General features: G+C 44.0%; 1 protein-coding gene across 1 annotated transcript in view; it reads left to right on the top strand.

The window, feature by feature from the left end:
- Positions 1-26,262, top strand: part of UBE2O (ubiquitin conjugating enzyme E2 O) — a 65,972-nt gene that overhangs the window by 15,399 nt on the left and 24,311 nt on the right. The window contains exons 2-4 of the mRNA XM_040579158.1: positions 19,851-19,910; positions 25,076-25,186; positions 26,124-26,221. Coding sequence (XP_040435092.1) covers positions 19,851-19,910; positions 25,076-25,186; positions 26,124-26,221 — 269 coding nt within the window. The remainder of the gene's footprint in view (positions 1-19,850; positions 19,911-25,075; positions 25,187-26,123; positions 26,222-26,262) is intronic.

The following is a 26,262-nucleotide window of genomic DNA, read 5'->3' as shown; positions in this document are numbered from 1 at the left end:
TGCACAAATTCAGGGTGGTAAGAGTTGGAGTTTCTATAAAATAGTTTCACACAGAAAGATGGTGTTGTTTGCCTCTTCTCTTGAGTTGAAAATGCAAATTTCTCATAGGAGAGCTGTATGGTTATTTTCTATTCAATTAATAATTTACTAATTATTGCAGTACTTCAAACCATCCATCAGTGTGGCCCTTGTAGGCAGGGGATGATTTCAGAGGTTACTTGTATTTCTGCTGGGACTGTGCCACAAATGGTTTGTGTTACTGCTGATCAGAAGGGGAGACTCTTGTTATGTTTTAGCTTAAGTGTAAATGTTGGCTTAAGTTTCCCTAAAAAATCTGGGATTAAACTTCTAAAACAGGTAAGTGTTCCACTTTGGGGTCTTCATATTTTAGGTGATTGTGAAAAGTAACCTTATCTTGTTCTAAGGTCTGAACATCGACAAAAGTAAAGAGATGAGATCAGTTTACAGTGTGGTTTGTATATTCAGTGGCCCTCGAGAATGTCATACAACAGGCTTCATAAACTCTTCTGTATGGTTTTTCAGTGAGACTGGTGATTTCTTCTTGTGTAGAAAGTAGTAGCTTTGTGGGCAGGCAGCCCCTCATGGGTTGAAGCCTTTGGAAAATCTGTTTGTCCTGCCTTATCCCATTGCTTGGACTCCAGGCCAGAAGTAGTTTAATGACTTTGTACTCCCAGGTTATGCTTTTCTGGCTGAGATTTGAAAATGAAACTTACTGGCAAGGAAAATGATAGTTCTGTAAAGGGTTGTGCGAGGAGAGGAAGACAAGCAGACTTCACCTCTTCATCCCTTGCCTCCTTGCTGAGCCTGTTATGCTCTGGTAGAGTGCAGTGTGAGAGTGCATGCTTGCACACAGCTGATTTGGGATCTTTGTTTCATTTCCCAGTCTGGCACATGGGTTGGAAAAGTTTGAGAGACGATGTGATGCTGAACAGCACCAGGAACTTGAGGGGTACTGGTGCTGCAGCGAGGAAGTAGGATGTGGTAGGAATGGTGCTGTGGTGGTGGGTCCTGCCACAGTGTGAAGCTTGGGTCTGTCCGGGGGTAGGTAGCCTGGATCTGGATGCAGTCTGGCTGCCAGACCTGCGCTGACGGCTGGCTCTGTGCAGGCAAGGCCCCTTTCGCCAGCATCCCCCAGCTTGCTCTCAGAAGAGCTGCACTTGCAAAGGAAAGGAGTTTATACCGGAACAAAGGAGGGGGCATGCTTGTTTCCTTCCAGTTGGAGGGAACTTTAAGCCTGTTTGCTCCTTAGTTTGTTCAGTTTGTGATTATGTGAACAAAAGAAAATCGTGGGACTGACTTCATCTGTGGCTTTCTTACCACACCCCTGATGATCTCATATTTGTTTAAATCTCAGACCTATTTCTGTGGAACATAATCCTTGTCATTTTGTGACAACTTATTGTATTATTGTATGCACGTTCTCTGTGCAGCTCCTGATCTTAACTGCTTAGTATACCAAAGCAGGAGTTATTTTTGCTGCTGTCAGTATTGTTGAGCTTTGCAACATTGGGTGTATCCTGTTCTGCATCATGCATCAACAAAGCTAACAGCATTCAGAGGTATCAGGGAATTTTTATTGCTGGTGGTGATGGAGAGGGCAGAAAAATGATGTAGTTTAGCTTGTAAAAACTGTCTCAAAATGTAACACCTCAAATTGATATGGGATTGAAAATGTCTTAAATCTGAAACACATCCTGATGAGGAGAACATGTTGATCAAATTAGTGTTTTCGAAAGGCTGTGGCAGTAAGTGTTACTCTGTCGCTGCTTTTTCTGGCCCTTCTCAGTTCCCATTGAAGCCCTGATGCTCTTGGAGTGAGCTGTTGTCCCAGTAGCCCGATGCCCTTCAGGCAAGCTGTGTCCCTGTCCCTGCTGTGCCTGGGGGAAGCCCTGAGCAGCTCAGGCTAGAGCCCTGAGGGATAAGCCCAGCTTCCCGGACACATGGCCCAAGACCAGCTTTGTACAAATTCCTTCTCATTTGAGCCTTCTGTGGTTCCTTTCTGGTTTTTTGAGTTTTCTTAAGGTGGGTTGGGGGGGGTGAGGAGTGTTTGGGGTCACTTTTTGCTGGCTCTGCATTAGTAGGGAGGAGAGAGAGGCTGTATCTTGGAATCAGTTTGAATTTCCCAAAACTTTTGGGAAACAAGGGTAAGGTATAAACCTTTACATGTGAGTTGCTGCTCCCTAATGCAGCCAGTGAGTCTGCTTGTCTGTACATCATCTATACTAATGGCTCATAGGCTTCTTTCCTGTGGAGGCAAGAGTTAAGGTTGTCGACCGCCCCAAAGACTTCCAATTTTGTTGTCTTCCTCAAACCCGATCTTGACTGCAGCTTCACCAGGAGGCAGCCCCTAGCATGACAAGGTAAAGCAGCTGGCCAGGCTTACTGTGGGACCCCGTGGAGGCTCTGGTGTTCATTGATCCCAGCGGTCTCTGGAGCAGAGGGGTGCTGGTCAGATCAGGCTGCAGGTACTGCCTGCCCTTATTTGAACTTGATGGCTTTTTTACTGCTCTCTCCTGGAGCGTCTGTAAGCTGTGTGTTATCTGAAGAGACACGAGGGTGCTCCATCCATCCCTGCTGAACCCTGAGAAAATGCTGGAGCTGATTAAAGAGGCACATTCCCTCTGGAGGTGGGCCTCCTCTGAGCAATGGAATGTAGGTCATGGTTAAATATATAAAATGAAAAAAACACTTCATTGTAATGGCAGCATTTCACCTAGATAATCCAGTGAGGTCCTCACACTAATGGAAAACCTGTTCTTACATATATACTATTTAATATGACTCATTAAGCAAACCTAATTAAGTAGCAGCCTCAACCCTACTAAATGCCATGGCACATGTGATTCTTAGGGCTTTAGGACTGACATCCTGACCAGTGCATCCTCCTGTCTGCAGTCGTTTTTCTGTCCAGATCAGCATTGTCAGCCTTCAGTGCCCAAGGCAAGGGTAGAAGAGGAGAGCAGTGAGCAAGGTGTGAGGCACCATTAAGTACCTGATAGGATAAAGGTAATGTTGCATACATGGCCATCTGAGCCAGGCATGATGCTCCAGGGTAATGAGAAATGGATCTGGACAGATGAATTCAGTGGGATGGAAGCTGGCTCTGTGCAGAGAAGGGGGGTGTTCTGTGTTCACTGCATGAATCTGTTGCAAAGGCATGTGTTGTAACATGCAGGAGATCTCCTGATGTATACCTGATAAAGGGTATATAAAAAAAAAAAAGACAACAAATGCCTGTCAGCAGTGAGTCTAAGGCTAGTGGTTATATTATGCAGATGTTCAGAGCCGAGGACCTCTCACTATGGAGTTCTGCCGCATCAGGTGCTTCTGGTTTTGGTTTTTTTTTTGTTTGTGCTAAGAGCACAGCATGTCATTTCATATTCATAGCAAAAGTATCCCTTTTGCTGCTTTTTATGTGTACTCAACATACTAATTAATCTTGACAGTATCTTGAGTACTTGAGTATATATGCAGAGTACACTTTCAAATGGAGAAGTACTGCTGTGTTCTTGGCTTATTGTTGTCCACTGTTTAATGATACACCTGATTTTTTTATAGCTACTTTGTTCAACCCCAGTGCTAGCTGCAATTCAGTGGCTTTGCATATGCATAGCGTTGGAAAGCTGGGGAATCTTTAGGTAAAAATCACTGTTGTAAGTGTAGGAATGTACTAATAGTGGCTGGTCTGCCCTGATTTGTGTTGCTGCAGGAGGTTATATATCCTATTCAGCAGCCTGCCAAATCTGAGGAGTATACAGTGGCAATTAATGAGTAGGGCCAGTTTTAAGGAAGAACCTAGTTTGTATGTTTAATTAGGAACAACAGGCCACATAAGACAGCTTAAGACGTACCAACCCATGGACCCTTCCCTGAATACAGTTGGGGCTCAGCATCTCAGAGAAGTTCTGCTTACGGTCATACTAATGAGCCACGTTCAGCTCATGCTACGTGGCTTTTCAGGGACTTTGAAATCTGCTGTCCAGTCATTATTTCCCACAGTCACAGGCCTGCAGCTTTGTACCTCTTTTAAGGGTTTGCAGGATAGTCCTCACTATGGCATTTTGGCAGCCCTCACTAGAGGGAGAGTTCAGTTAACCTCCATTTTGCTGGAAGCAGCGAGGAGGAGGCAGAGCACTGCTCCAGCTGTCAGGGAAGCAGAGCTGTCTAAATCATCTTGCAAAGGTATTACAGTGTTTGCAAACATGGAAGTTATTAAAGCAAAGAACATGGTATGTATATATATGGCACATAACAAAGAGTCTGGTGTTAAAGCAATATATGCATTTTTCTATTTTATATGTACCTGGCAATATATCCTCAAAAAAGGTTATTTTAGGAAGTAGGCATCAAGTGAATTACAGTTCCAGGAAATATGGGGCTCCTTGTCAACAATAACTGACCTGGTTTAAGAAGGTAAAATGTATTTTGCAGACAGGGCAATTGATTAGTTGTTCAACAGACTGTTCTTACTCTTTGGTGTGTAGCTGCAAAGGCATCCAGATAAACAAAGCATATGTTCGAAGTCCTGCCACTGCAGGGACAGGGATCAGTGGCTTTGTAATTGATTAGCTGCATCATTTGTCCTTAGTGGTTTTTCTTCTTTGTTATGATAGTCCTGAGATACTTAGCACAGGTACAATGTAAGACTCAGTATTGCATCTGTGCTAGGAATCTAGTGCCTTTCTGTTCTGAAAGGTTTTGTTTTGTGAGTTGTTTTTTGTTTGTTTTTTTTCGGGGGGGGGGGGGGGGGGGGGGGTGTGGTGGGTGAGAAGAAAAAGCCTCTCAGTGACTATCTGTGTCTGGAGGCAGAACTGCTGACTTAAGGCAAACAGGTTTTTACTGCTTTTTGCTAGTGCTGTCTGGAGTGAGCTCCTCTAAGGGCATCCTCAGCAGAGCTATTTACATCCAGTCAGGTTACACCTGAGAGTCCACGGAGGCAGTGAAGATGCTTAAGGTGAAAGACCTCAGCTCATCTCAGACCTTAGGCTGAGATAGAAGGTCTGAAAGGAGGGGTAGAAAGGATAGAAGGGGAACAAATGCACTTTATAAGTGTGCAGTATTTCACAGAGCTGCTGAGTCAAATATGACATCCCCAATGTCATTTTAGCATCTTTTCTAACCAGGTCTGCATTGAAATATCTTGCAGGTGATGTTGTTATCTGATACCTGTCATATTGGGCCAAGAAGAGAAGAGGCATGTTCCTATGTTTTTTGCTGAAGGTGTAGAAATTCAGAGAAGGCTTTTAAAAAACTTGCTAGGAGCAACCTGCTGATCTATATGCGGAGGTGAGGGATGCAGCAAAACAGTTTTAAGCCTCAGTTAGGAAAATTCTGATACTTAAGTCTAACTTTTATGGGAAGATAGTCAGTTCCAAGGTGAGTTCTACTAACAGTCAGTCTCCCCTTGCTTGCCTGTAAGAGGTGACCTTTCAGAAATGTTTGTAGTGAAGGGGTAGTTCCAGGTTTCTCCAAGATGCTCCTCTCATTAAAAATGGAAGATTTTGCAGTTTCCCAGTTGGCCTAGAAGTGTGTTACTGCCCTGGGGACTCTTCCAATGCTGGGTCTCCTAAATGCCTAAGCCATTCTTGAAAACTGGATTTTAGCATCTTGGGAAATACTTTTTCCCAGTAATTTATGATTGCTGTACAGCATGCACAGAGTTTAGGAGCATAAAGATGTACTCCTGCAAGTTTACTGTTGTCTATGCTATGTCCAGAGGAAAACCAGACTGGCAAGGATTAATGCAGGTATAAAGGATTTTGCTGTTAACACCTGTGTATGGGGAGGTACTTAATATAACTCCAGCAGGTTTAGAGTGGGGACTACAGCGTACTTCATATAAAACCAGGGAACATCTGGCTTTATTACCCTTGCGGTTTCTGTGCCATTGCTGTAAGTGTTTACATACATTGGCTTCTGTGAGCCGTCTATATATGTGCTTTTTGGTTGCTCAGTTGCCAAGAAGGGGACGGGGAAGAAGAAAAGATTCCTCGAGCTATAATCTTGAATTATTGTCACATGAAATGTGCTGCTCAATAACTGAGTGGATACCTGCGGAGTAATGCAGAGAGGAGAGCAGTGTTTCCATGAAGATGTTGGATGTTCTGCTGGGCAAATGCTGTGTTGTCTTAGGTTGCTGGCACAGATCTGGAGAGCTTATGATAAATGATTTTAGAAGCCAACCTAGAAAACACCTAAAGGCAAAATAATATAGTAGTGTTGTATGATTGCATTGATGGGTTTTAAATATTATGCTGAAAGCTTCATGCTCTGAAAGAAGGAAAAGTTTGATCTACTAGACTTACCTGGGCAAGGGGGGGAAACAGTGCTTTGCTCCAACAGTGTTAAGTCAGACTCTGAAGGGCTTTTACACTTCGGTCCCTATTGCATCGCTGTTGTCACCAGTCCTGGTGAGATTTTTCTCAAATTTATTGAAGGGGCTTGAAGGTTGGTTGCTTTTGTATTATAGGATGCACAAACAGGAGGCAGTGAATTGAAACTGCTCTGGCTGGGAGATGTTTTAGTCTTCCCCAGGCCATTCTGCAAGTGGTGAATACAACCCTTGAATAAAAAGGCATGTAACAGTGCAGGAGTTGCAGAAATTCAGTTGTTAAATAGCTGGGCTTTGGTGGCCTGATGTATGGATTCAGTAGGGGCTGTTCCTTCTGTTTGTAATGGCCAATACAGCATTTGTGTATGGAGGGGATAACTGAAACGCTTTCAGTGAATAGAAAATGCAGCTGAGGTTTTTGGGGCAATGATGCAATTGTGCTGCATTGTCCCAGTAGCATTCACACACTCTTCTGCGGTGTGAGCCGGGGGAGTGGCTTTGCTGTTTATCAGAAATAAATGCATACACGGGGTGCCCACAAAGTTACTGAATTTTGGGTGGATTCTCTCTAGCGTTTCAGAGGTTGCTTGAACTGTTCATAAAGGTTTTGATTGTCTTTTTTTAAAACAGTATCTGACTTAACTGTGGATACAGCTGGTTCAGAAGGCCGTTGCAGAATATTTGCTATATCTTACAGCTAGTGTTAGCCACTGTACCTCTTAAAACAGCGCTTGCCTTTGCTGTGTGAGGAGGGACTGGAGAGGTGGCCTGCCCTAGACCTCTGCCCTGGCTGTGTCCTGTCGAGGAGGCAGTGATACCAGTTTCTTAGTGAGTTAAATTTTAGAGTTTCCCCTGAGACCTCTCAATCAGTAGCTGTGAAAACTGCCCCCATCTGCAGTCTGAGCATCCTGTATTTCTCAGCTAACAGCAAATTTACCCAGGTCCTGTTCTGTGTCGTTGAATTCAGCGCTCTGCCTCTTCTGTTTGGGCTCCAGTCAGCCTGTCTGTCTGTGCAGCATTCCTCATATGCAGCAGAGCAGTAAGGCACTGCAGCGTGTTTGGGGAGAGTGTTCTGCCTGTGAGATCAACCAAGAATATTTCTCCAGGGGGATGCTCTCATTTCAGAGCATGCATGAAGCTCAGAGAAGCTACAAGAAGTACTAGCCCACTCCATGCGCTCGCTGCCCAGGACTGACTTGAGAGTGTAGCATGACACAGCATTTGCTGTGCTTTCAGCTACAGCTATTTATACATTGCTCTCAAGTGTTATTTTGTTGTGTGTAGGAGATTCTGTAATTGATAACATAATTCTGCTTGTTTATTAAACTTGCTACAGTTTCTAGAGCTAGACGAGTACTTTGGCTCTGTGGCAGTGCTGGGTCCAAATGTGGCTGAAATGTGAGGGAATGCCATCATTACGGTACATCTGGATTCAGTCCCCTAAACTGATTTGACCTGCAGACTGGACTTGCATTGGGTCTTGTGTGAACCAAAATCCACATGCTAGGGGTTTAAGGATAACAGGCTAGTGTGTTCCTTCTCTCCTCGAAGAGAAAATTGTGGCAATTGTGAAACATGACTGTCTGTGGGGGAAGGGACTCCTGTGAGGGTGGTAGTGGAGGCTCTGGGTGAAAGAAAGGCAAAGAAGAGTGGGCTGTATTATACTAACCATCCTGTGTCAACCTCCTACGTTCGGGTGTCGCATGGCTGACATCCTATTAAAAAGCTCTGGCTGTGTCCAGAATTTTAAGCAGCTTTATAAATAGTGTTGCTCAAGCTGCCTGCGTGTGCAGAGACTGTGAACGACGGGGTAGACCAAAATGTTACTGGTTTAATTTTTGAACCAGTCCAAAAACTGGAGCAAGAAAGAGTAGAAGCCTGAAGTGTAGAAACAACCCTGGGTTATCTTCCTGGGCAATGCAGAGCACACATCGGGGGGGGGGGGGGGGGGGGGGGGGGTCTGTTGGAAAGGCAGCATTGCCAGAGATTGCAGGCTGTGAAACTGCAAAGCATGAATGTATGAATCTTGTTAAGGCATCTTAAACCATTCTTTCTCTCTCTCCTACTTGTCTGCCGTTGTAAAGCTGCTTTCAGGTTATGCTGTCTCTGAATAATTGTGAACAATTAGAAGCTAATTTAAATGGCTGGCTTGTACTCACAGCAGCATATGAGCTAACCAGCTGGAAAGCAGACATGGTGATTTTCTCTTGATATGTCTCCCTCTTGTTGTTCCCTGGCAGTTTTTGCAAGGTGGATTTTTGCTGTGGGCTAGTAAGGAGCTCTTCCTGCACACCACTGATCTGATTGCAGGAGGAGAGAGGGTGCTTCATTCCCTAGCACAGAGTTACCACCAACCCAGCACCATCCAGTTTTGGCTTAGCAGAAGAGCCCCTCCCTGGTTTGCTCCGGGAATGGAGCAAAGGAATATTTTTCATGGATATACTCTTAGCTCCCACTCCCAAAGATGTGGAAAGGTGCAGTGCATTTACTGTGCCTCAGGAGTGAATTGGTCAGCAACAGTCACACAATTTCCTTGCAGCATCTTTTTTTTTTTTTATCCTCTGGAAAGGCAAATAGAGGTTGGAGCAGCTTTGCTCTTTCCTCCAGGTCTCCCAGTGTGCCCCAGATGCTGCTCAGAGTGGCAGTGACTAATTTCTCCACTGCTGATGCTGTTCAGATGGCAACCCCAGCACAATCCAGTGGGAAGGTAGAAAACCTGTTGCCTAACTGCTGCCATCTCCTTCCCAAGGCAACAATTTGAGGAATTCTTTTGCTTCAGGTAAATGGAAGAGCTACTAGACATTTTGCACACAAGGAAGAACACAGCTTAATTGGCAAGCCAAAACAGCAGGCTGTTGGGAATCCCAGGAATCTGGATTGGTGGCTGAAATGGGTTTCTGCTCTCTCAGACATGCTGATCGGTGTTAGCATCCAGGTGAGCTTCTCCTTAGGGGAGTCTTCTCTAGCACTCAAATGCGCACCTTGCTTAGACCTTGGTAGATACTGCCGAATAGATCAGCACAACTGTTGCTTTCACCCTGGATGGTTCAGTATTCACTAAGGTTTCCACAGCCATCCCCTTAGGTCCTGCTTGAGCTGGGCATCTCTTGACAAGCTGGGCTTGGGTATCTGCAGAGGTGCTGTGCTCCTCACAGCTTTATTCTTCTTGGTGGGGTTTTCTAGCTCTGACCTGTGTTTTGGATGAGGCTTTAGTGAGGACGTGCTGAGACAGCCTGTTTGCGAGAAGTGATGGCTGATGTGTAGGCAAAATGTCTACTTTTCTGCTTACTGCTTCCAGCCAGCTTCTCCTGGCTTAACTGCAGTCTCATGGTTTTTTTCAGGTAACAGTGCCATCTGGTGCTAGAGCACTGCTCTTTATCAAGCTTTTCTCAAATTCTTAGGCAGAGGTGGTAGGATGGTGTTGCTTTTAATCAGCCATCTTACTGTAAGAAAATGGGAGGAGGGATGTCCTGAAATTATCTCTGCTGTGGGGACATTGCATGTGGAGAAGATCCTTTAGGCCTGTCTTGCCTTTTCTGTTAAGCAACTGATTTTTCCAGAACTGCTATACCCAGAAGAATGGGTTTGTGAAGCAAGAAGTATAACCACGGAGGAGGGGGATCATATCTTTTACTGTAAACTGCTGCTAAGAAGAAAAATCCTATGTTTAAATTAAATCCTGTAATTGGAGATATCTTTGAAAGATTCCCCATAGGACTCTAAGTGGCTTACTGCTAGACTTACTAGTCGTAAATCTTCTCTTAGAAGATCTTTCTGTGTGTTTAGTCATAGCCATGTATATTTAAACTTTAGTCTTCCGTATCTTTGTGCTGAGCATCATGATCATGTTCATTCTGAGTTATTTTTCAGATCTCCTCTAAGGTTTTGTAAACATTTTTGCACACACAGGGTTCACTTTGCATTCCCAGATGGAAACACCTGGGTACTGGATGATGTGAGTATATGTGATGTAAGCCTGTTTGAACAAATAATTCAGTAGCACTTGATGACAGCATTGGACAAAGTCAAACTTTTCTTTAACCCTTTGCCCAATTGCACTGAAGATGATTCTTGCTAGCTGAGTCTAGAAAGCTCAGTATGCTGTTCAGGTTGTCTTCAAGCCAGAGCTGGCACTTTAGGTACCAGCTGGTTGGTGGTGCTTTGCCCCTTCTTCAGGCAGCTAAGCCAGGCTCACATGTGAGTGGGTTCCCTGTTGCCACATACCTTTTGTGATGAGCAGTGGTGCTCACCTTTTACCCACATGAGAGAGGAATGTGAGGCTAAGGATGCTGAAAAGCTGAGACTTTCTGTTGCTTCCAAGCAAAGCTGAGAGCAAGGTGGATTTGTGCAACTCTCCTTGTTCTACATACAGGATCCTCCTCTCTACTAACCATGTTGCTGCCTCTGCTGGGAAATGCTCCCAAACCCACTTCTTTTCCTTTAAATAATAACCCGGTAACCTTCCTGCTGTCTTGTCTTCCTTCCCTTGAGTTACTGCCTTGTACTTTGTCTTCATTGTTAGATCGGTGAGTTCACCAGGCCAGGGAAATCTGTCTTGCAGTGTTTTCTAAAATGTCATGTAATTTTGCAGAGCTACAGAAGTGATTTGTTGCTGGTATAATAAATAATGCTTGACTGTCTTGGACAAGGGAGATCCAAGTAAAAGACTTACTTTTGCTAAGCAAAAGATTTATGTTAAAGCCAGATTCCTGGGCTCCAAAGCACAGCATTTACCCACATCATAATTAAACTGAACTTTTGTTGCATCCATGGGTTTGTTTGAATTTTTTAGCCAAGTTCTACTTCTTGAAAAAGTAGAGCCTTTCATTGTCTTTCTGCCAGAAGGCTCAAAGGTGATACTTGTTGGGCGGAGGGGAAAGATGCTGCAGCATATGACTGTGAGTGAAAGACCAGAACTGTGCTGCAGAAGTTTTGTACTTATGGAGGATGGAAGGATATTCTGCTACCAAAGAACTTTACTAGCCAAAAATAATGAGGAGGGTAAAAAAAAAAACCCAACAGGTAGGATGATCAGAAATGTAGACAGGGACAAAAGTAGCTACAAGTTGCTTGCAGGTAGTAGATGTGTAGTTAGGGGAGGCTCAGGAAGCTTCAGCCTGCAGTTGGAAGGAACTTTAACTGAGTGGCACAGCTTCAGTTTTCTGTGTCTCCACAATATGTCATAAAGACAAATTAAAGAGCTGTCAGTTTGTCTTAGGAACCCTGCAGGTCCCTGGGGAGGCTTGCAGTGTTGGGAAATTATAAGAACTAATGACACAGCTGGATTTTGAAGCTGCTTGTGTCACAAGCCTTTCTGCACTGTTAACAGTGTTGACAGGGAACCACAATGCAGAGCCAATGATTTGAATCTTGTTTTTCAGATTGCCTGATCTCCTGTGGGTGTTGCAAAGGCTTCCCTCCTCTGCTGCCTTCCCTGCAGTCACCTGCTTGGTGTTTCCTACATGACTCTAAAAGATCGCAGGTGCTGCTTGGCTCTGGCAGTCCAGTAGTAAACAACTGGTGTGTAATTTGATAAAAATTCATGTCCCCTTAGTACAGGGGAGGTTTAAAGCTGCTTTAGGCATTCAGCTGGGGACAGTCAAGTTTGTTTTTGAGCAGTGTGTGTGATGGCTTGGGGCTGGAAGCTGCTGTGTTCATTCCTACCAGCAATGGGATCTCTGTGAGCTAATTAGGAAATCCTACTTTAGGTTGTGCCTTTTGCTTGTTTTCTGAAAAAGTGTTATGTCCATATGGTAAAATTATATCCACAGTAGATTGCTCGTAACAGGCACTGCTTGGAGTAGGCTTAGTGGTAAATCTTAAGTTTGTGCTGCTAGTTGTGAATGTGCTGAATGTTGGATGATTGGCAGATTCAGGTCTGCTAGTTGCATGAACGAGAGTGTAATACGTTATGAGTTGACTGTCTGCAGGTAGAGCTGCATATGATGCAAAGCTGTCTTGATTTCATCTTGGCCTCAGCGAAGTCCTTTAAAAAAATGTATTTAAGTTTTGGGGAGCATTTTAGTGCTTCCCCGCTTACCCCTGTTCTATTCTTCCTGCAGCTGAAGTTAATCATCAACCTGACCTTTTGCAGTGTTTTGCGCTGCCCAGAACAGCCTCATGAGCAAGCTTTTGGACTTTTGTGCTGAATATAGGAAACAAAGACCCTGCTCACTGTCCTCCTCCTGCTTTGACCAATCCAGATGGGGAACTGTGTGCTCCTGAGTCACTCAAGGTTTTGACAGTTCTATACAGGCCATATTGAACAATTTTTTAATAGCCTAGTGCAATTCCTAAGAAACTAAAATATTTTCTTTTGTTTGAGTGCTTTGAGATGACAGGTGGTATCATGATATTACGAAAATGCAGATGATGCTAAAAAGCAAAATGGCTAAAAACTTAAATGCATCTAAAGGCATTAGTTATGTGACATAGTGGTGACTGACTGTTCTGTAGTAGGTGTTGGGAGCCACACACCACTGACATCCACTGCTTGATCAGACAGAAGCCTAGACTTTGTCCCAGAAGTGCATGGCTCTTCTGTAAGTAGCGCAGGAGGCTCTGCAACCTCCTGTCTCAAACAGATTTTGAACTTGCTGTCTGGAAGAGCCACAGACTACATGTGCTTGCCATGTGGGAGTGGCCAGGAGCTGTCACAGGCAGAACTTCTGTGCCAGTCGGTACAGATTTATTCTTGTAGCTTTGCAGCAACATCCCTCAAGGGTTTTTAAAACCTGCTGTATTGTTCAGCTCTTCTGGGTAGGCGAATTTTGGTTCTCGGGAGTTTTTAAGTTTCTAGTAATCTTTCTTCTGCCCCATTCTCCCATCTTCCATCCCCATAAAACCCAGCGTGGCTGGAAACCTATGGTTGTTAGGAGTGAAGCAATGTGTACCACTTCAAATGTTGCGGTGTGAACCAAATACGAGCTTCCATGGGATTCTCTGTTCTTGCTGCTTCATAGTCTCATACTTTTTAGACAGCACATGTGCAATGCAATATGATCAATGTAACAGAAGTCTTTCAAGGGAAGTGAACTTTGTATGTAGAACATATTTTCCTGGGAGTAGTATGTGATGCCACTGGTAATGTGTTGATACTGAAATGATATTAAATATATCTTGGCTTCAGATCTTCTGAGTCTTTGAATTTCTGAACCTTTGTCATCTAACTGTGTATCCATGCTATGTTTGGACAGCTGACTTGCTATTTTAGACACCTCATTTGGATTTAAATAAAAACAGCTTGTGTTGAGATGATCGTTATGCTACTGTTTTAGCTAAAGTGAATTTGGGTGTGCAATCAGACCTTAAAGTTAAAAAACAACAACAAAACAAAAAAATTTGGAGGATGCTGACTGGAGTTGGCTGCTGCCAGGCCTGCTGCCAGCAGTGCTCCCTTCTGTCTCACAGTCACCCCCGGCACCAGGGCAGCTGCTGAGCTGCTCCACGTTATAGTGATCCATGGCATCAGTTGGCACCGTTCTATTTTCTCTTAGTGCCCATGACTGGAGCTGCTTCATGTAGTAAGGAAATTTCACCTTGACCTCTAGTAAGAGCCCTGCAGTGGTCCCGGTCATAAACCATTGCTATCTGGTGTAGGCTTCTGGTTGACAGCTTCAGTGTTGCAGAAAAGGACCTAATTGCTTTCAGGTTTAAAACCACAGAAATATGGTACACCATGTCCTGCTTCATGTGGACTTCAGGTGCTGAGAGGCCTGGTCATTCAAAAGACCTAGGAGGAGTCTTGTCAGCTGAATGAAGCAAGGCTGTATCTTTTCACAGGATCAGGTGCTTGGATTTAGCTTTAACTGATGATGGGAGCATCCTCTGTGTGCTGGGGTTTGGAGAGCTCTACCTTGTTACCTGTTGCTGCAGTAGACTGCTTTCCCTATGGTTTGCTCTTAACCTGTAGTTTTTCTTTTCCTCTGAACACTGATGCTACAAGTTTCCGTGACTACTTCTAAGCTAATATGTAGATGTTCTCTCTTCAAAACAAAAATACTAACGTTGGGATTGTAAGACACTGGCAGTCAGAGTTGGTCATCTGGAAGGACGTCCCAGGGACGGGATTAATTTTTCACTCCAGAACAGATTCAGCCTGTTGACTTGCCAGGAGCACTCCCCAGTGCAGTTAAAAAAAAAAAAAAAAAACAAAAAAAAAAACAACAAAAAAACCACACCACAAACAGCAAAAAAACCCACCAAAAAAAACCCCCACAAAACCAACCAAAACTTGATACATGTAAGACTGAAATCCTAACTGTTAAATTTAAAGAGGATCAGATATGTAGTTCATCAGCTCCATCATGATATATGTCTGTTGGCACAGAAAAGGAAAGTGTGACATGTTTTCTGTGTATAATACCTTGGCTTGGCTGAAAAGGAGACCACAGAATGGTAATACAACCAAAAGGCATTTATTATTTTTCTCCTCACATTTTTTCTTAGGCCCACTGAGAGAGCTCACCATCCCTAATATGAGACAGGCTTTATAAAATTGCAAGTATTTTTTTTTTTTACTTTTTTGCTTACAAACGTAGAAGGGGAGCCTGGGAACAGCAGTTTAAATGCTGTTAAATATATTACATCAGTTACAGAAAATGTGTGAGGAGAATGCTGGGCCATGTAAGATGGCTATTTCAGCCCAGAATGGATAGTGGTGGCAGATCTGTGCAGGTCAAAGCCTGGCTTTCCTGCTTTCATGGTGGTGACCGCTGCTAGCCAAGCCCTTGCTTAACTCAAGTGGCAGAAGCAGTTTCCATAATAGTTCACTTCTGCCTCTTCTTTGGATAAACATCTCAACCATCATATAGCAGTTCAGGTAAATGTGTAGAGTTTCATCTCCAGCACTGTGCTTTCCTCCATTTTTTTAAATGCCCTGTATTCCCATTTTTATAAGCAGTTACCAAGGGAGGGTGGGTGGGTGCTCTTTTTTTTTTTTTATCCATCCTTATGTGCTTATTCCCAGAGCTCTTGTTTCAGAGGATAAAATCTGGAGTGCGTCTAGAATAGAAACTGATGTTCTCACCACAGTGATTTTGTTGGAAGTAGAGGCTGTGGGATCACACTAGCACCCCCGAGCAAATTTTATTCTTTATTGGTCAGACATTACGGTTACGTGAGACAGCACTGACTAAGCGTGAACTTTAACAGTTTAAGTTGGTACTGGCAAGCTTTATACTGGATCAGGTGTCATCTTCCATAGCCAGGATGCACTCTGTGTTGCTGGGTAGCTGAGCAGAAATGCGGTTGTAAAACGGTGGCTGAGCCAGGTGAGAGGTGTGCTCCCAAGTCCGTGTGTTGCTGGGTGTTGAAGAGTAAGGAACTGTGATCTGACGTTCAGCCTTGGGCAGTGGTGAGTCATAGTGACAAGGTCTCCTGTCCTTCCTGGTGTCCAAGTGTGGGCTGAACCTGCAAGGTCCACTGAGTAGTCAGCTCCTCTGAAAGCTGGTAAGGGAGCCCGTGCAAAAGGTGTGTGCTGGCGTATTTGAGACTGAACAACCAAGGACTGCATGTAGGTGTATTCAGCCTTTAGAACTATGTTTCCTTTCTGTGTTTAAGCTTGTCCCCCAGCTTCTTTTCTTGGGTTGTTTGGAGCAGGGGACAGTTTGTAATTATCTCCTCTGACAACATTACCCACTTGGAAGTGTGGCAGTAGCAAAACAAAATGCTGCTATTTACAGGTAGAATTACCTTCTTTTATTTCTCCTAAAGTAAAATAGCAAGACTCCTGCTCATGCAGAAAAGACGCTGTGTGGGAATAGGAAAAGAAGAGATGTGCCGGCAGTAAGTTGGTATGTGTTCTGTTTTCTCCTTGGTGGTGGGGGACGACACTGGTAGCTGGAGCCTGTGTAAAGGTGTGTTTGTCCATTGTTGGGTACCAATGTTGTTACAAGCAAACCTGAGCAGGTAATTAGTGAATTTAACCTCTGCTTTTAAATATGCAGATAGTGACCAAGGATTTATGCCAATACTGAGTATGTCCAGTACTGCTTTTCTTTGGATACACACAGACTGGGGCTAGTTGTCCCTATATCAATCTCAGCAACTGTTGTATTATTTGTCCCTAAACTTCAGAAGTGATTGCTTCTTACTTACCTGCCGCAACACTTGGCACTGGTGGCCAGCCCACATCATCAAAATAAATTGCTTTGGTTTTGATCTCATCAGGAGATAGTTGTTGGGGAAGAAAATTGGCCCCATGTCTCCCATTTGCTTTATGGAGTTGAGAGGTTAAACCCAGAGAGTTAGTGAGTTTAGCACACCCCTGCCCAAGGATGCTTACATTTAACTGCTGAATTGTTTGCTAAAGTGAAGATCCAGTTTACAGTCACAGAGGTATCTCCCAACCTCTGCAACTAATTAATAAAGAATCACAAAGGCTTGGCTTCAAATGACAAGGTTGTTTATGATAAGGAATTAGATAAATTATTTGAAGCAATAAGCTACCAAGGCTTGATGAGTTAATGCTTGGCAGCCAGGCAGAAATGTCTGTTCTTCTCTCCTAATCTACCCAGTTTCAGGTGAGAGCTGAGAAGGAGAACATGCTCCTCTGCAAAAATCAACATTTATGTACCTCTCCTGCTGTGTGTGGTTAGGAGAGCATCATCAGACCTGGTGAAGTATCATATGTTCTCCAGATTGCAGCTGGTGCCTTTTGACTAGATGTGCTGTGGAGCTCAGGCATTGATGCTGTGCTGAGCACCAAGAGAACATCTGAACAGCAGAGGGAATAAATGGGTGCCAAAGCTGTTCTGCCACTTCTTTTTGCAGTCGGTGCATTTACTGACATATCTGACTCCTGGTGGGAGGGTGTTGGTTGCCCCTTTTTGCCTGGGTAAAATGTGTGTTCAGTGATGAGTGTCTGTGGTTTGCTTTAACATATATAAATGTGAATTTATTTTTTAAAAAGGCAGCACAAAGCACGCTCTGCATTTGAGGTGTCTGGAGGGTGCTGAGCCCAGCTTGGCATGCAGGAGTGCAGGACTAGCTGGGAGCATCTCTGGGAAACTGCTGTTTGTCATGCTTATGGCTATTGTCAAGGCACATGGCTAGAACACAAAGCTAGTCATGTTAATACTGACTTTCACAGAGGTAAATACAGCAACTGAGCTGTAAGTACCTATTCTGAAAGTGCTGCTCCAATATTGAATTCCCTTGCCTGGTTGAGGGGGCTGACCTTGGCCTGATGATCACGTCACTCTGGGTATAACAGACAACAGGAGGAATGACGACTGTCATGTGTTTATCAACAGCCATTCTGGCTTCCTCTGGTTGGGTTTCTTCTGGATTTTGAGTCTTGTGTGTGATGACAGACCTGCTAAGTATTTATTGTTGATGCTGGCATTCTGCCTACTACTTGGCTTGCTTATCCTAGCAACTGAGGCAGGTGGGTCTGGCACGTGGAGCTGAAAATAGTTGTGCTGCCTTTTAAAAATCAGAAGATCTGAAAATGGTTAGATGTAATCCCCTGCAGAGAAAGTTTTATGCCTTGCTTTGGGAAGAATCTGTGTGATTATATCCTTCAGGAAGGATCACAAAATGAGAAAGGTACTAATTTGCAACTTTTATGGAGTTTACTAACACAAATATTGCTGCTTCCAGGTAGCATCAGATCATCTTGTCGGTCTGGATTCTTCAGATACTGTTTAATACAGAATGGAGCGGTATGGCTCAATGATATGTTGAAACATAATGCATAAATTTAAACACCACGTGTCAGAGGTTAAATTGCCCTAATGCATGTTGAAATGAAAGTATTGAGCTCTGCAGCAAGAGAACTACAGTTAAAATAGCCAAACCACGCTTGGGTACTTACTGGAATGTGAATGTTGCTGCCTGCTTCTGGATGTTAAGAGGCTATCTATACAGTACTTACTTTAACAAATAATTTTAGAAAGCTGTACAAAAATTGATGTCTATATACCCTGGTGGGATATGGGAGGCAATGAAAACACTTCCACAATCTGGAAATGGGCTGTGGGAAGCTTCAGGTTTCCCACTCTGGTGGAGTTCTGACTCCAGAAGTTGGGTCTAAAAGCCTAGCTGGCTGGCTCTCTTCCTCTCTTACTGAAACATGTAATCAAGAAGGCAATAAATACTCAGGTGCTTGGGTTTTATTCCGGATCCTGCTCTTGGATTGTAGATTTATGTCTTAATTTAGTAAAACAGGCTGTAAGCCAGGGTGTGGGCTATGATGAAATGCTGACAAAGCACGGTGGATTTTGGGCTGGGGATCAACAAGGAAAAGCAACAAATGCAGCAATGGTGGAGGGGTGGATTCTGAAAGCGAAATGTGCAAGGGGCTCTGTCCCTGATACTGTATTCACATGGTGCTTCCCAAAATGCATGGTAACTAGTGTATTTGCGGGGCTTAGAATGATGTACCAATGCAAGTATGTTCTTGACCACTGAAATGCACGGGACTTCTCCCTGTTCAGCAAAAGGAAATCTTAGCTGAGTTACAGTGAGGCTCAGCAACCCTGAAATTGGAGTTCAGTCTTGTGGTCTCCCTACTTAGTATGCTTAGGACATTAACCCCCATGTAGCATTTTAGTATTAATGTATTCAATGGCAACTGCATTTTGTAGTTTTGAGCTTGTTGATAACACTTAATGAAATAGTCCTTAAGTAGTCTTGAGATCACTGAAACAGCTTGATGAAAGACCACTTTTGGAAGGACATCACTTGGTTAACTGACCAGTAATCACTAGAGATTCATCAAGTGATACCTCCCCTTACCAGTAATGATTCCTGGTGCCCATAGCTCTGCATGATCTAACATAGGATATGTAATCGTGATCCAGCCACATCTCTTGTTGCCAGCACCAGCCTTTTGCCAGCAAGTACTTCAGCAGGAGCTGGAATATGAGCAGTGCTTTGACTTTATCCATGCTCTTACCAGTTTATCTGCATGGACCTGGAGGCTACCAAGTGCAGTGACAGTCATTTCTTTTCCTTTTTTTTTACCCCACCAAGGCAAGTGCTTTCTGCACTAAATTTGGCACCAATTCCCTTGCTAGCTAAGACTTCTCACTGTACAGTACCTTAAAATGTTCCGGACCAAACAGGATTTCCACAGATATTTGTGGGTATCTTGGGTGAAACGCGTGCAGGATGAGACCACAACTATGGTGTGATGTGCTTCTTCCTCTGTCTTCTGTGTTCTCTAGTGCATAGACTGGATGTGGGTAGGAAATGATGCATGATGCAGAGATGAGGAGAGGGAATCTCGAAGTGATGAATGAGTCAGAATGTTTGCACCCTTTTTGATGCACAGTGGTGGATGGATCGCCTGGTTGCTGTGTTTCAGATCTCTCAACTGGATTTTGTGAATGTACCAAGGGGTTTAATTCTGTGTGTAGAGGTGCCTTAGCATCCTCTGCTGTGAAAACCTCCTTAGTCCAGAGGGCTGGGATACTGTGTATTTGTGTTTGTCATGTTATTTCTGACTAAATATCATGTGGAGTCACTAAATTCAGTCTCTCTCTCCCGTTAGCTGAAGCTTGAAGATCGCTCTGTGGTCCCTCGAGATGTGGTCAGACATATGAGCTCCAGCGTAAGTGCTTTTTTCTCTGTCTGTTTTTGATCATGATACTGCTGCATGGATTTCTAAGATTTGCCAAACTGCCTGAATGAAATTGAACAGTAATGTTTGGAGCATAGTCTATTTTTAGTGTGTTTGATAGACCTAGCTTCATGCTTTGAAAATGAAATGCTGATAAGGCTGCTTCTCTACCGTTGCGTATTTGCAGAGGTCTTCTGAGCAAGCAAACCTGATAATGTCAGGTAATGAGACAACAAGCTTGTCTATCCTGCCATCCTTTAAGTTTTAAATCAAACTGTTCTGAGTTGTGGGGAGTGTGGATATGCTCTGCCAGGCCTAATGGGGAGGCTGGAGTGGAGGCAGATCACATTGCCGCTGCTTGCCTTTCAGTGTGCTATGGTAGAGAACTTGGAGGAAATATTTTCAGGGACACCTCAATCTACAGTGAGCACCATCTTGTCCAGTTTCTTTCAGAAATACAGCAAATCCAGACGCTGCTGAAGTGCCTGACACAGCTAGGTTGACAAGAAAGCTGGTTCTTAATCAGAGCCCGTAATAGTTACCTTTATTCTTTCTGGATACTATATTAAGCCCTAGTCATTCTATTCTAGTTGTACAGCATTTGTGCTTATCAGAGATGTGTGGATTTCTCTTGTGTAGGAAATACTGGGAACGTTATTTAGTTTCAATTATCAGATGAGCTGTGATCTCTTAAGAGCTTAGCTAGGTTGGCAGTTTTTTTGCTGTTGCTCACACCTAACCTATAACCCCAAGCCATATGGCCTGCCATGTGCATGCCTGCATCTTCTCTTGACTTGCTTCCAGCAATGTGGCTACCAAGGTTGTGATGAAGCAGGCAGCTGGCCACTAACTGCTGCATTTGCACCACATGGTGTGTGCAGCCTGGTGTGGGGATGGGGAAGGCCTTTCTCTGACCTGGGTGTTTTGTTTTTTTAAATAAAGCCTTTTTTGTCAATTAAAAAGTAAACCCACTCCTTTTTCACAGAATGTTGCAAAGAGAAGGGAGGGATAACTTGAAGGGCAATTTGAAAAATGCTAAAACAAGTTATTTCCTTAAGAAATCTAATTGTTGTTTGAAATGGAAATTTGGAGTCAACATTTCTTACTAAAACTGCAACTTTATGAAAGCGTTTCAATCCAAAATAATGAACAGCTAGCAAACTGAAATATCAGCTGTTCATGCTGTTGTACCTGGTGCAGCTGGACTCTTTAGTATGTCCTCGCTCAAAGGGATGCTTTGAGTCATGCCTCTTGACTGGTTCTCTGATGCTGCTTAAAGTAATTTTAAGCTTTCAGGACAGCAAGTTGTTCTCTTGGCAAACATGGATGTGCTGCTTTTGTTTGCAATTTCCATACTTATCTGAGCAGTAACTGGCTTCTCTGGCTTGCCGCATGTGTATCGACAGCTATATTACCCAGCAGTTGTTTTGCATGCTCATTTATTGTCTGTTTTGCATGTTTAAACCCTGGCGTTTGCTAGATCATTTGTACTAGTGCCTGATAACTTTTTTTTAATTGATGGAATGGTGAGGGTGTAACTCAATTTCTTCTCTCTATTCAAAAGTGTAGGAATTCTGAGGGTGACTTACATTTCACCTTACCCTCAAGTATGCTTTAAGTGTCAGTGGTAAATGAAACAAATTCCTATCCCAAAGAAAACCTTCACTTGTTAATCATATATATTTAAAAAATTACAAGAGCACTTAAAATAGAAAATCTGCAAGCTTCAGCCTGCCAAATTCAGGATGTGGGATGGCTGCCCTGCACCAGTTGGCCTGGCAAATGCACAATGTGGAACTTATTCTGTATTCACCACACTCTCTGAGGGCTTGTTTTTAACCTTGAGCGAGAAGGACCCAAAATCCTCTGTTCCTCAAGAGAAGAGAGCTGACTCAAATTCATGTGCTTCTTATTGAGCCCTGAGTGTGGCGAAAGACTGCTTCAGGGGTTAATGCATAAAATGAGATAATTTTCCCTGAACACAGTTGGGCCTGTAAATCTAATCCAGCTGGATGAGAAGTGGTGAAAGTGTCAGTGTTCCTTTTTCCAGGTGATATGCTAATTTGGGGGAAAGATTAGAAGCAGGTCTATAATATGGCAGGTTAGGGTTTTGTTGCTACAAAAGGTGCTGGGCTATGCTGTCCCTTTATTTAAAAGGAATAAGAGGGTGGTATAAAGATCCCCTTATTTGAAAAGAGTGTGTTGAGGGAAAGAGTAGAAGGATGGGAGACAGGAGATACTGGATTGAAGCCTGTGCTTGCTGAGCCACTGTGCTCTCAGGTGGGAGTTTGCTGGTCTGCCTTAAAGCCTTATCTCTGATGGGGAAGGAAAAGACTCACTTCTTCGTCCATTCACTGCTTAAATACTCAGTATCTCCAGCATGGTGAATGCTGTCAGGGTACCAGAAGAAGCAGGAAGACTGTCTAGGGAGTGCATTCAATTCTGGTGTGAGTGAGGCTTGAACCTGTCAATTCTTCTAACAAAGGTCAGTCACATCCCTTTTCCAGTTCTGCTGTTGGGGTTGATGGAAATAGTTGTTGGGTTTTTTGTAACAGAACTGTGAAATGTCAGCTCATTTAATTTGGCTCCCCCTTTAATGGGAGCATCTAATGAACAGTATGGGACAGTTTATCAGCAGGCTGGTGGGGAGCCATGCTCCAGCTGTAGACTTGCCCTGGAAGACAAGAGAAAAGCTGGCAACTTCTCGCTCCGGGACTGCATTGCTGAGCACAACTATAATCTTGCAGAGTGATTCAGCAGAACCCCTCAGCCTGTAAATCTGCCTCCAGTGTTGTAGGCTAATGTTTCATGTGACAGTGAAATAAACTCATAATAAACAAAGTTCAGTGACAGGTGAGGGAGGAGAGCTGTGACTCAACAGCCCTGTAGCTTCTGGGGCTGCTTACAACATTGATCATTCTTAACCACAGACAGCGCTCTGTGCTTGCTCAAGTGCTCTGCAACTGGAAGAAGCAAACTGAACTAAATGTGATCCTCTTGCCCATGACTAACGGGATCCAGCAGTGTTAGATGGGAGGCAGGCTAGTAGGGTGGTGCAGGCACCTTCTCCATGGGGAAACTGTCACTTAGAGAATGGGCAGAGGGTGTTGGTGTCAGTCACCCAAGGCCTGTTTTTTTTTACTTTTCACTATCAATAAAAGAGGCGGTTTAGAGCCAGAGACAAGATGATCCACAGAAACTGCAGGTGTTGGATTGTATCGTATCTCAGAGCTACTGTCATGTTGGCTACTGATAAAGGAAAAATTAATTCTGAAATGCTCAATGCAGGGCAAAGAATTTGTTTCTTGAGGGTTTTTTTGGTTCTGACTACTAAGCAGTCTAAAACACAGGGCCTGAACTGCAAAGCATAGGCAGAAGATGGATGGGGCATACTTAATTTAGCTTAATCTGGGGGAAAAGCAGGGTAGGTAGCTGTGCTCTAGCCTACAAAAGCTGTGGGTTTGTTGAGCAGGTGCCACTTCTGAGCAGGCCTTGCTCATCCTATGGCTCAAATCGTGCTGGCAGCAGCTGTTGTGAATTGGTGTAGTTCTGCCAAACCCTTTTCAGGTGAGAGTTACAGTACAGCTCTGCTGGGCTCTTTCCTGGCAGCCTGTGCATGCTGCAAGCTACGTTAGGCTTAGCTGCTGTCTGTTGCGATGGAGTTATTGCTGAGAAAGGCTCCCTTTGCTTCCCAGCCTTTCTAGAAAGAAATGGGAGTGATATGTGGAGCAGCTGGAGGGAATGAGCCCCTGCTGCTTTAAGGTCTGCCAGCCTGGCTCTCCCAGCCCTGCTGGATATGCTGGCACAGCTATTGGGCAAGGCGTGGGGCAGGACCCACTTGTCTCATTACCGCCTCCTGGGGAGCTGAGGGGGCTGTGAAGCACAGGGTTTGTGTGATGTAAGGAAGATGACTTGCAGAAGGCAGGTGGAAAGCAAGCCTGCCAAATGGCCTGAGCAATCTGTCCAGGAATTATCCTGGACTGCAGGAGTCTGCTCTACCTACCAGTCCCCAAGGTGAGTCTGGATGAGTTGAGCACCAGCAAACTCCTGAACTCCCAAAAGGGCTGCGCAGGGCCCTGAGTGAAAGCCTTGAATAAATATTTACTGTGGTCAAAAGAACAGCATGTTTATAAGTGGACTGAGCAAACAAATCCACTTCTCATAGGGTATAAGCCCTTTGAGTGTTATGCTCAAGTCTATTGAAGCAGAGAGCTTGATGTTTGAGGTAGAGGACAGCCTCAGAAGCTGCAGATACCAGGGCGTTTGTCATGCTGGCCCTCAGCTTTTGTAATGGACTTGTGGTCTTTAATGAATAAGAGTATCAATTGTTGCAGCTGTCAGGAGGCCAGGGCAGCTGCCACATTTGACAGTGTTTGGGTTAGCAGCCCTTCCTTGCAGGGCTCCACCATATGTGTGAGCAACATGCATATTGTGTGCTCCCTGCCAACCTATCCCCAGAAGGCTCTTGACAGCATGTGTTATTGTCTTGGAGACAAAAAAGATTAAAACTTTGCTAAAAAGTGAGGGAGATAATGACAACCATCTCGTAACTGGACCAACTGTAAATTATCTGGCTTGAAACCTTGAAATCTGACTGAAGGTGCCAATTTTTTTTTTTTCTTTCAGCATGGCAGTAAGTGAAGACCTTTTATAATGTCCTGCAAAATCAAACTTTACGTGAGAAGTCACAGAAAGCTTTAAAGAACTTGTCTATTGTTCTGGGGTTAATGATCTCCCCCTGCCTTTCCTGTCTCGGGGCAGTCCCCTACAGGACGGTCCCATGGAGTTGAGGAGATCTGCTCAGTTGAATAGACCAAGGAGCTGGGCAGATTTTAAAGGAAGTAAATACTAATCACCTGATTTAGTGTGGTCTTATTTGACCAGATGCAGGAGTCTCTGGACTGCTGCTTTATCAGCCGTTGCAAATTTTAACTGGGAAGAAAACACTACAGGTCTTCTAATAGTGATCTCACCTTCTGAATTGTGTTAGGGTCATGTGAAATGCCCCTTCAGAATGAGGGCCTGAAGGGTAAGAGGGGGTTTAATCTTGAAAGTTCACTTGTCTTTGCACTTCTGATTTGTACACAGAGCATGTACGTGTGTGTGTGTAGGACCCTTCCTGAGGTGATAAACCCTTTCTTCTCTTGTGTTTTCAGGACAGCCAGTGTGGAACTGTAATTGATGTCAACATAGAGTGTGCTGTGAAGCTGGTAGGAACCAACTGCATCCTCTACCCTGTCAACAGCAAAGACCTGCAACATATCTGGGTGAGAATACAGCCAAAATACATGTGGGAGGCCAGGGCTTGGTGGTTTGGAGGAATGCTGCTGTATTTCAAGTAACACATGCAAAGGAAGCATCCATATTGTGCAAGATGCATCTGCAGTTTTATTTTAAACATAATGTAAGCATCCTCCCTGGAAGAAATGATGCAGCATCGCCTCATCTCCCCATCTGTTCTGTGTTTTTGATCACATTGCTGAGACCAAATTGTCTTGAAGGGCTAGGTTCACAGTCAATTGTGTGAGAACTGTGTTGAGATAGACTGGTGTGACAACCTGATTGGGGCAGCCCCATGGCAGTGGCACAGAGCTTTAGTGGTGCAAATCATTACTGTTTAAAGAGGCTACGAAAATGCTGAGATGAGTCAAGCAGCTTTCTGTTGAGATGGAACAGTCTGAAACATCTGGTTCTCCCTCTTGAGTTGGGTAGGTGATTTCCAAAGGCCAGGTGGGATGGGATTTTCTCATTCTTTTTCCTTTGAGAAAAAGTTAATTTGGGAATGAAGAGCAGGAGTGTCACAACCCTTCTCAAGAAACAGCCTGTGGAAAGGTAGTGGGATACAAGCTTCTCTGGGATGGAAAATCAGTCTCTGATAAAAATTGTTAATATTAACTGAAGGCAAGTGCAAGTATGCCTCTACTTTGCAGAGCATCTCTTGAAGTGGACACTTGAAGTTTAAGATCAGAGGGGAAAAAATCCCAGAGAAATCCCAAGCTGCTTAACTGGAGAATCCAGGCTGTGCCCTGACTGTCAAGCAAACTCTTCGATGTACCGTAATTCTAGTTCACAGTGAGATCTGCAGTTGCTGTCATAAGTCCCTTTGAGATTGCTATCTCATCTGTATTCTATGAGGACTTAACTTGATGGTTCAAAGTACGAGGGTTAATGTTTATAAGTTTTTGTTACCTGTTTTCTTCATAGCCATTCATGTATGGTGACTACATAGCCTATGACTGCTGGCTGGGCAAGGTCTATGATTTGAAGAACCAGGTCATCCTCAAGCTTTCCAATGGAGCCAGGTACTTCTTCCTGAAGAATGTCCCCCTTGGATTTCACAATC

This window comes from Falco naumanni, chromosome 1 (genome assembly GCF_017639655.2).
Source record: "Falco naumanni isolate bFalNau1 chromosome 1, bFalNau1.pat, whole genome shotgun sequence".
NCBI lineage: Eukaryota > Metazoa > Chordata > Aves > Falconiformes > Falconidae > Falco > Falco naumanni.
Note: the sequence above shows the minus strand (reverse complement) of the source record. Positions and strands in the feature narration are given on the sequence as shown.